This window comes from Oratosquilla oratoria, chromosome 1 (assembly GCF_046742065.1).
Source record: "Oratosquilla oratoria isolate Oo_2021 chromosome 1, ASM4674206v1, whole genome shotgun sequence".
Lineage (NCBI taxonomy): Eukaryota > Metazoa > Arthropoda > Malacostraca > Stomatopoda > Squillidae > Oratosquilla > Oratosquilla oratoria.
Genome location: NC_134777.1, coordinates 42,486,539 through 42,497,565, shown reverse-complemented (window position 1 = coordinate 42,497,565; position 11,027 = coordinate 42,486,539). Strand labels below are relative to the sequence as shown.

Genomic DNA, 11,027 nt, shown 5'->3' with positions numbered 1-11,027 from the left:
GGTGGACGTTGAATCCGACGTTCGTCCTGACAGTATCTCCACTCTTCACAGGTGGGAAACCTCGCATATTCAAAGTACTCCGATCCCATCCAAATAGATGATGGTGACAGTGAGCTCATCCCCAAATTTGAAGATGGTAAAGAAATCGCCGTTGCACTATGTATATTGACGTGGGGTGCACCGTCCATCTCCACCCCTCAAAAAAAAAAAAAAAAAAAAAAAAAAAAAAAAAAAAATACATATATATATATATATATATATGTGTATATATATATCTTTATATGTATATATATATATGTTATATATATGTATATATATATGTATATATATATATATATATATATATATACACACATCACAAGCACCTGTGGGAAACCACAAAATTTCAAAGTACCACGATCTGATCCAAAGTAACGACGGTGACAGTGAACCGATATCCGTACTTTATGCATTCTTTATATTCTTTATCTCGTCCCTCACCCCCTACCCCTTCCCATAACAAATCGTCACAGGTGTAAACCCTCAAAACTAAAAGTACTCCAATCCCATCCAAACTGAACCCATTCCCGAACTTTAAGATGGCAAAGGAATCGTTACAAGTGGACCCTAATCATAGGTGCTCGGGTCCTGTGGTGATGAGCTAGGGTGACGGAGACAGGTTGAGAATGTAGCTGCGAGTCTCAAGGCCAAGTCCAGCATGCGGGTAGTATAGGAGTAATGGTCGTTGGAGGGAAGGGATAGGAATAGTTCTCTCCAAAGACATCCTCCTATATAACTGAGCAGCCTCATTCACTGATCCCCATTGCTCACCCTGAATTGGGGAGGCGCCTAGAAAAGGTGACCCAAACTTTGGTTGTTCCAGATTCCCTGGATGGTTTACCGCAATTATCCAGGCATTCCTTATGTAGTCGATCCAACCTAAAACAAATCAATATACCACGGATTCCTTTTACGATTGTGACCTGATACGTCCGAGCTCTCCTAGATACACAAGAAATAACAAACGGGCCTCAAAGACACACAGCGCTTATTGTCTATGAACTAAAGAAACACAATATTGATATAGCTGTTCTCAGTGAGAGACACACCTCTCAAGTGAAGACTTACTCACAGAAACAGGCAATGGATATACTTGCTTCCGGTAAGGCTACCTTGAAATTGTTCCTCGGCTACATGACATCGCCTTTGCACAGTAGCGAAGCTACTATTGGCGAAGAGAAAGAGGTTTTGGTGAGTTCGTCTCTTTTATTGTAAGGTACGAGTGAACTGATTTTACATGCGGCGGAAGCCGGTATATATACTCGTGGGCAAGTTACCTGTGGTGCGTAATTAGATAATTGCACTGGGTTCGGTCGGGTCAAGCAGGGTCGCGCTGGCAGAGAGCGTCAGGTCGTGGACATCAGTCACGTTCCCTAGCACGTGACTTGTCGCGGCGCCACGTGGCTGTACAGCACTTTGTAATACACTACTTCAAAAGATCCCTGAACACCCAACCGACATAAGTGAAAGATTGGTGGCATAGTGCCACCACAATGCAACACTTATCAGCTCCATTGCACCTACCCTTAATACTAAAGAAGCAACAAAAGACGTTTTTGTGTGAGTCACTGAACTTTGTTCTCCAAAGAATGTCGCCACATGACAAAATCACACTCCTTTGATATTTCAGTGCCAGAGTTGGATCAAATACTGAATTTTGGAGAAACATAATTGGCAGATATGGCATGGGAAACCTCAGCAGCAACTCAGACTTCTAATATTGTACGTAGAGGATAATCTATTATCAACACTCTCTTAAAAAATCGATGTTGTCCTGGATGCATTATAGATCCAAGCATTAGCATCTCGACTACATAATTGGCAGCGAAACTGGAAAGACCGTTTTTTTACCTGGGCAACGTGAAAAGCAGAGTGCTGGGCTGACCATCGAATTATAATCCAAAACGAGACTTCAAATACGTAAATTTGATCACATTACAACTCCAGACACGAAACTAAACTATAATGCCCTTGGAGAACCTGGAAGCATCGAAAACCTCCACAAAATAGTTGCAAAGTACCTGAACTTCGTCCTTAATTTCGACTCAAACAACATAAACTGATATAAACGAGGAATGAATCAACTCAAGCTGCTGTTGATGATCTTGGCTTCACAAGGCAACGGCTTTACGAGTTGTTCGATGGGGATTCTCAAGATGTTCACTCTCCTCTTGCAGCTAAAAAAGAAAGCCCATGATGCCCTGTTCTCAACTCCCCCTCACAGTTAACTGGTGCACCCTTCGAGCTGAAACTCAGAAGAGACTAGAGAAAATGGAGAATGAGTGGTGGCAAGTCAGGGGTTTGCTAACAGAAATGACTCTCAATGTCTTTACAAAGCTATCAAAGTTATAAACGGTCCCACCAAAGGAAACATCAGTCCAGTGAGATTGACAGAGGTTATCCTTCTGAGGGAAAGACAAGAAATTCTAAATAGATGGGCTGAGCACATTGGCAGTCTTCTCTACCAAAGGAACCCCATTGGTCTGAACATCTTGGACTAACTACCAGAGCTCACAACGGTCATAACTCTCGACACCCAGATTTGCTAGACACTCTAAACCAACAGCTGGACAAAATACATCCAAGAACTTCTAAATACAGGGAATGAAGAACAATGGCAAGAGACATAGGAAGATTTAGATGAAGAAGAACACGTACGATGAAATAGCAGAAAAATGGTTTGAATATGCATTGAATGAATTTAGAATTTCCAAAACACGAGGAGTAAATGAAAATCAACAGAACTAATAAAGGAAGGAGGAAAAGTAGTGCAGGAAAATATATTGGAACTCGTAAATAAGTCTTATATAGGAGTGGGGTAAAACCTTAATAGTCCCAATTTTCAAAGATAAGGATGCTGGAGTATGTCACAATTATAGATGTATTTTCTTAATACCACACATCATAGAACTATATGAAGAGAATATGTGAGAGAAGAGTAAGAGCCCTAGTAGAACCAATTCTAGGTGAGAAACAGCATAGTTATAGAAGTAATAGAACAGGTAGAGATATGACTCTTGGACTGAAATTGGTGATGGAGAAGACATGGGATCATAACTAAAGCCTTTACATCGCCTATTGATCTAGAGCAGGGCTTTGATTCAATATTTCGCGAAAAGGTATGGGGGTGTATGGACAAGAGGTATGGTGTCACAGGATGTCTAAAAAGCCATTAAAAGCTTGTATTACCCTTGTACCGGTATATGTAATATTAGAACACCAAAAAAGGCCAGAAACGGGTTAAACAAGCAAGTGTACAGTCTCCGTTACTCTTCATAGTATATATAGAAACTGTGATAGATGATTTTAAGGAAAGTAGAGAAGATGATTATAAGAACAGAATAATGGCAAATGCAGATGATATAGCTGAATGGTGCACAGTTAGGGAAAAGATCGAAGACTAAGGTGGAATGGGTGCTTTATAAGGAAAGGCATGGAAACGAATTTAGAAAAGACAGAGATATTGACTGTTTGCAAAAGAGAAAAACAAAAGTTCAACATCACCATAGGAAATATGATGGTGAGGAATACAAAAACTTTTTATATATCTTGGAAATGTAAGTTCCTATGGAGAGTCGCCACACATCATTCACGCATTTTCTTTCAGGAAGAATCTAGTATGGAAAGGAGAGCATAAGAACATAAGAATGAAGGAGACTGCAAGAGACCATAAGGCCTACACTAGGCAGCTCCGTATATATCACCACCTGTCACCACCATCCATAAAGTTGTCTAATAGTTTCTTAAAACAACTGATAGTTTATTCCATTCGTCAACCATCCTATTAGTAAACCAATTCTTGCCTATTTCCTTCTTAAATCTAAATTTGTCCAGTTTATAACCATTACTGCGAGTCCTGCCCTGTTGTTTTACTATGATGACCTTGTTTGCATTACCCTTGTTAAAGCCTTTGATCCACTTGAACACCTCTATTAGATCCCCCCGCACTCTGTGTCTTTCCAGAGAGTGTAAGTTAAGGTGCCTAAGCCTCTCTCCGTAAGGCAAATTTCTGATTCCATGTATCATTTTGGTCATTCTTCTCTGTACTGATTCTGGTAAATTGATGTCCATTCTGTAGGACGGAGACCAAAACTGTACCGCATAGTCAAGGATGGGTCTAACTATCGCTAGATAGAGTATGATTACCTCTGCACTTCTATTCTTTACCGTCCTAGCAATGAAACCTAATGCACTGTTAGCTTTATTTCTGGCGCTAATGCACTGTTTCCTGGTTTTAAGGTCCGGACTCACTAGAACTCCCAAGTCTCTCTCGCACTTAGTTTTCTCTAAAAGCATGTTATCTAAGCTGTATCTATTTTCGGGGTTGTGTAGCCCTACGTTTAACACGCTACACTTAGAGATTTTGAAGTTCATTTGCCATTTCACCGATCATGTGAACAATTTGTTAAGATCATCCTGCAGAATCTCTGCGTCGTCTCCTGACCTAATTAGGCGTTCTATTTTAGTGTCGTCCGCAAACTTACTAACATCACTATTTATCCCGTCGTCTAAGTCGTTTGTGTATGTGATGAACAACAAGGGACCCAAAACCGAGCCCTGGGGGACCCCACTAGTAACATTGCCCCACCTAGATTTTACTCCATTTATGGTGACCCGCTGTTTTCTGTTACTAATCCATTCTAACACTTTTCCTCCTATGCCATGGGCTTTGATTTTATTTAGTAGTCTCTGGTGTGGCACCTTGTCGAACGCTTTGCTAAAGTCAAGGTAAATAACATCATAATTATCATTGTTATCTGACGCCTTATATACTTTAGTGTAAAAGGATAGAAGATTAGTCACACATGACTTACCCTTGGAGAAACCATGCTGTGAATCACGAATTAAATTATGTCTTTCGATGTGTTCTCTGAGTCTATTTACTATTACTGATTCAAGCATTTTTTCTATAACCGATGTCAAACTGATTAGCCTGTACGTTTGCTTGCCTCCAAGCAGTAGGCACAAAACCAGTGTCTACTGATTTATTGAATATTTCAGTTAACTGGTCGCAGATTTCAAATTTACACTCCTTTAGCATTCTCGGTATTTCCAGGTGTTAATGTTTCTTCTTATCATCACAATGGAAAGTTGAAGCCTTCAATGCGCATAAACACAATAAGTTTCACGCAGCTAAAACCAAAACTATGACCGCAGGTGTGAAACATACAAACCAACAAACTCTCCGACTCTCCTGTTTTGGTCATTAACATAAAAAGTGTCTGAATGTTCACAAAAGGTTACACAAACACAATATTCATTCTGTCTTTATTATTTGGTATAAGAATAAGAATAACAGTATTTAAATTAAAACAAATAACAAGATACTACATAAACGAACAAGGCTGTGCCTCTGGTAACCTTAGCGTAGACTCCTGAGACTTGACTTAACCAAAAACGATATCACCGCCTTTGGCTTGCCACTCCAAGAAGGACCCTAGGTAGAGCCTGAAGAGAAAATGAGTAAATCAATGAATGCATACATATGTACATACATACATACACACATACACACACACACACACACACACACACACACACACACACACACACACACACACACACGACTCGTGGCGCAGTGGTAGCGATCGCGGCCGCCACTATGGCGGTCCGAGATCGAATCCCGCCAAGGGCTGAAATAATTTCAATGTCACTGCGTTGCGAGTCGTTACTCCAACTCTCGTGGGCGGGGAATTGGGTGTGTGTGTGCGTGTGAGGTCACAGCATTACCCATTGATCAGTCATATATGAGCTCTCAGGTCTCTTTCGGAAATCCAACACGTGATCCAAGACCATGGTGAATTACACACACACACACTCAAAATATGCATTACATGTATATATAAAAACAATATATCACCATTACCACCTTTTACAATTCAATATATGTTTGATCAATTCTGTTTTAATTTATTCCGATTGCACATAGGACCCTCCTCTTCCGAAGAAGTGTTCCGTAGGATTTTGTACAAAAAATAGAACCTACCTAAGAAGTATTCCGTGTGATTTTGTACAAAAAACAGAACCTACTTCAAGTGAAGATCAATGTTCTCAAGTAGAAGAGAAACAGAGACGTACAAAAAATAAATCAACAGGAGGAAACGTCTGCTATATTTCAGTGAAACTGTATAGTGTTGGAACGTCGACATTAAGTGGGAATGCACACGAACACATGACAAAACCCCAACGGACAAAACCCTAAATAGGAAAATTGGGGGGTGGGAGGACATAACCTAAGCTAAGCTAATTTAATCTAACATAAGCTAACCTATTCACTGATTGGGGTTTTATCCGTTCACCAATCACATAAGAACATAAGAGAGGAAGAGACTATAAGAGACCGTAAGGCCTACATTAGGCAGTTCCCTGTCCATTACCACCTATCATCCACATCCATAATTGTATCTAACTCTCTCTTAAAATAACCAATGGTTTCAGTGCTCATTACATGGCTATAAAGTATTTTCCACTCATCAACCACTCTATAAGTAAAACAGTTTTTGCCTATATCCTTCTTAAATCTAAAATTGTCCAATCTAATTCCATTACTACGAGTCCTTGGCTGCATCATCCTTGTTAAAGTCCTTTACCCATTTGAATTCATCTATAAGATTACCCCGCACTATTCGTCTTTCCAGAGAATGGAGTTAAGGCGCATAAACCTGTCTTCATAAGGTAAATTTCTGAGCCTATGTATCATTTTGGTCATTCTCCTCTGTACTAATTCCAGTGAATTAATATCCATTCTATAAGACGGACAGCAAAACTACCACATATTCAAGGGTGGGTCTAACTATCGCCCAACTATCGTCTAGCTATCTGCACTTTAGTTTGTAATCGTCTTAGCAATAATTCCTAATGCCCTGTTACCTCTGTTTCTGGAAATAATACTCTGTTTTCTGGACTCAATAACACTCCCAAGTCATTTTCACATTCTATTTTCTCTAAAATGGTGTTGTCTAAGCTATACCTATTTCCTGGGTTGTGTAAACCTACGTTTAACACATTGCACACACATATGCACACACAGACACACACACACAAACACCCCCCTTCCCTCATCCACTCAAGGACTTACAAAGCAGACATGAAGAAACTCCTTCGGGCCACGTCAATTTCTTATTAATTCACAATCACTCTCTATTTACACATATCTCTTGCCCGCTCCCTTCTCTGCTCCACAGACATTCCCCTTCACCACAGGCCTCTTTCAACTACAGGCCCCCTTCACCCTATCTATCCATCTCATTCTCGCTCTTCCCCTCAAGTTCACTCCATCTACCTCTGCCTTCCACCCTCTTTTTGGTAGCCTTTACTCATTCTTTCCATATGCCCAAACCTAAAGATTGCACTACTGATCCCAGTATCCTATATTTTTAACTGAAGCAGAAATACAATACTTGGATTTTTTAATGTCGTTACTGATAACTACACCAAGATCCCTTTCATTTTCCAATTTCATGATTTATTCCAAATAACTTTTAGTCGTATTTAGTATTATTTTTCATTTATGTGCATCACCTTACACTTCCTTGGATTAAATTTAATTAGCCATTTTGAGACCATTGCTCTAGTTTGTCTAAATGTCCATATAATTACAGTAGTCATTGGCCTTTCTGTACAGCTTAGTACCATCAATGAATCTGATGATAGTAGATTCGAATTCACAATCATCAACGTCATTGATATATACTATGAACAGAGGTGACCCTAGAACGGAACCCTGAGGAACTCCACTATTAACATCTTTCTAGCTAGAAATTCTACCAATCAGAACAACTCGCCGTTTACGGTTGTTAAATCATGCAAATTTAGATAGTTGTCTCTTGTGTGGGACAGTGTGTATCTTTCTCTCTCTCTCTCTCTCTCTCTCTCTCTCTCTCTCTGTGTGTGTGTGTGTGTGTGCGTGTGCACTTGTGTGTATGTGTGTGTGTGTGTGTGTGTATGTGTGTGTGTATGTGTGTGTGTGTATGTGTGTGTGTGTGTGTATGTATATACATATACATATGCATTATATATATATATATATATATATATATATATATGTGTGTGTGTGTGTGTGTGTGTGTGTGTGTGTGTGTGTGTGTGTGTGTGTGTGTGTGTGTGTGTGTGTGTGTGTGTGTATGTGTGTGTGTGTGTGAACACTAGACATTTCCCAAAGTTCTGACCTGTGTTTATTGAAACCCTTTGGCAATAGGATATCGTTGGCCTTGCGGACGCGATTTCCGGATCTACATGTTAAGACGATATTCGGATCCTCGGGTCGTGGTTTGGGGAAGCTGTACTTGCGCAAGAACTCCTTGTCAGGCATGTCGAGCGCGTCTTCCAACTCTTGCACTGAAAACAGATCGTACATGTAGTGTGACTAGTAATGTTATTGTAACCAACTTTATGTCCACCTGCACAAAATGAGGGTTTGTTACATGCATTTAACAATAACAGCTACTTCCTATTTCTACTATATTTTTCATGTGGTGTATTATGTTGTATGCATAGTGTACGGCATATATTATTTAAATATTACCTGGTATACAGTGAGCCCCTGGCAGACCGCCGTTTTCTTGAATTTCCTCTCGTCGGCGGACATCGAGGACCACGACCCGGTGTAAACGCGCCTGCAGCTCCTCAAACGATATTTCTGAAACAACAAAAATATTCATATGTACATATTTGTCATATGGCCCTCAATAGTGATTGTGTTTTCCCGCGCGTAGCACTTGCCATCCAAAACGATATCCTAGGCGGATCTTGTGGACGGTAGATTCCGCCCCCCTTCTACCATGGGGCAGGTGGACTACCTCTTACCACCACTATCTGCTAGAGAGTAGAGCCACTGATATTCTTCGCCTAGAACTCAGTCCCTTTTTCCATGATCTCAAAGCACTGCCATTAATAACAATGGGATCGCGTGGATCCTGTAAATGAACTGCTCCGGACCACCTACAAGGTTAAGTCCGACCGGGTACTAGAAAAAAAAAAAAAAATCTCGTGTATCTGTTATATTCATAACTCCATATATGTTAAATTGTGTCCAGGAAATTTAATGGCATGTAATGTAGAGTCTATTTCTGATAGGTGATATGTATAAATAGAGAAACTTACCATCGTCACCTCTTTGTTGAAATAGGATGAGATGGATGGATGGGGTAAAAGGGGCATTGGGAAAGAGGGGAATGTCAGTTGAGGAAGGAAGGGAGAGGAGAGAAGATAGGGGTGAGTGGAGAATGGTTGTGTATGGATGATGCTGTAATGCATGGAAGGGAGTGGATGGGGGATGGGGGTCAGGGAGTATGTGTGAATTATATTTTGACGCAGACCGAAGGGGTTTCTCCTCGTCTTCTCCATTTCTGCATGAGGGGACGGAAAGAGGGGTCGCCGATTAAATGAAGCGGCCTTGCTGTGGATGTGGTGTGTTTTGCTGCATTGCTTATGTCCTAGGGCAGTGGGCGAGATGCAGGGATGACCCGTTAACCAGGAGGAGCCAAGAAAAAAGGGAGGGAGGGATGGTGAGTGGGAGTTGAGTATGTGGAGATGAAATGGGTGGGAGTGGATTTATGAGTTTGGCTACCTCTCTTGTATGGGGAAAAAGCCCTTGGTATATGTATGAATGTATAATGAACACAGAACTTGTGGAAGGAAATCATAAAATGTGTGGTAAAATTTTTTATATAACAGGAATGAGAGGTCCAGTTTTTGAAATATACAATATTTCCAGACTTAGCAGCGCGGCTCGTTTCGTTTACATTTGAAAAAAATGAAAAAGGGAAACCCTGTCGAGCTTCTTGTCCAAACGTTGACACATAAATGTATACCAATAGAAATAGAACGAAGCCTCACCTACTCCACACGTAAAGGAAATGTGATCGCTCGAATTAATTGTGGATCAAGGACGTAAGATAAAACGAAATCTCTAGAATCATTGTCAAATGTAATAAAAACAAAATAGAATATGGATTAGATTGCCTGGTAGTGGGCACAATAAAAATTAGAATTGAATATAGACACCATCGAGTTAACGTATTGGCGCTAGAGATATAGCTGATTTCCCGATGAAAACATGAATTTACAAAGCGAATTAAAAATCGCAAGCTATTACAGACCACGCGTTCACATGTGTTTGAGTGCAGTTGTCCTTTGCTTATGAAATCAGGCAAAGCATTACAATCTGCGTAGGAACGGGTTAGGTTACATGCCGCGAAAAGGCAGTAAACATCTACGGACCGAGCGGTCAGGGCAGAAAATGGTTTGTGTACTGGTTACCAAACGAAGTCATGGTTAAGATAGTGTCGTTTATTTTCATTGGGGCTATTCAATACGAAACTTCAATTTGCAGTAAGGCGGGAAGAATCTAAAACGTTGGATAATTTTACAAGACTGCAAACACTGTTGAGGGGGGGGGGGGTTCACTCGGTTGAATAAAATCACCTGAAAGCAGGTACAACAAATTTAGAGTAGAATAGTTATTCGAAATGCAATCAACCCATCCACTGCCTAGCGACAGCCAAAACAAATGTAAAAGTTGCCTCTAGCACTGAATAAATTAACGACCAAAATAATGAAAACCGTACATTTTCTTCATTTTTAATAGAAAAAGGAAACAAAAAAGTAATATCTTATCCAAACCCTGCTGAGTGGATTAAGAATAAACAAAGTGTCAGTTTTCAAGTATCCCGGATCAGTCATATCTGCTTATAACTCCATGACTGTCAGGTGATTAGATTATCAAGATCAATTTATGGCAGCGAGGCATAGAGCTCTAGTGGAAAAGCCGAGAAGAAATTTCATTGCTTCCAACAACATACATTAGTCCAGGGACGTGTAACTCAGCACAAAATGAAAGCCTTGGCAGAGAAAACCTAATCTCTATTGATAAACAAAGTGATACGAATAAGTAGGGTAGTACAATGAAGTGTCATAAAAAATAAAGACAATTGAAATCATACAGCGACGATGAAACGCAGCAGGAGTAAAAATTCGAGGAACTAGAT

General features: G+C 40.2%; 1 protein-coding gene across 1 annotated transcript; it reads right to left on the bottom strand.

Annotated features, from left to right (window-relative positions):
- Positions 1 to 5,295: 5,295 nt before the first annotated feature.
- LOC143033089 (rhodanese domain-containing protein CG4456-like) lies at positions 5,296 to 8,719 on the bottom strand. The gene is made up of 3 exons (XM_076198290.1): positions 8,564 to 8,719; positions 8,208 to 8,376; positions 5,296 to 5,487 (listed from the first exon to the last, which is right to left on the bottom strand). The coding sequence occupies exons 1-3, from the start codon at positions 8,697 to 8,699 to the stop codon at positions 5,427 to 5,429; spliced, it is 366 nt and encodes a 121-aa protein (XP_076054405.1). The 5' UTR covers positions 8,700 to 8,719; the 3' UTR covers positions 5,296 to 5,426.
- Between the last annotated feature and the right edge of the window lie 2,308 nt (positions 8,720 to 11,027).

Excerpts from the sequence above, each read along its gene's own strand:
- LOC143033089 (XM_076198290.1), bottom strand. The coding sequence starts at position 8,699 with ATGAATATTTTTGTTGTTTCAGAAATATCGTTTGAGGAGCTGCAGGCG. Across the intron at positions 8,377-8,563 it reads AGGGGCTCACTGTATACCAG|TGCAAGAGTTGGAAGACGCG; the intron begins GTAATATTTAAA and ends ATCTGTTTTCAG. Across the intron at positions 5,488-8,207 it reads AAGGGTTTCAATAAACACAG|GCTCTACCTAGGGTCCTTCT; the intron begins GTCAGAACTTTG and ends TTTTCTCTTCAG.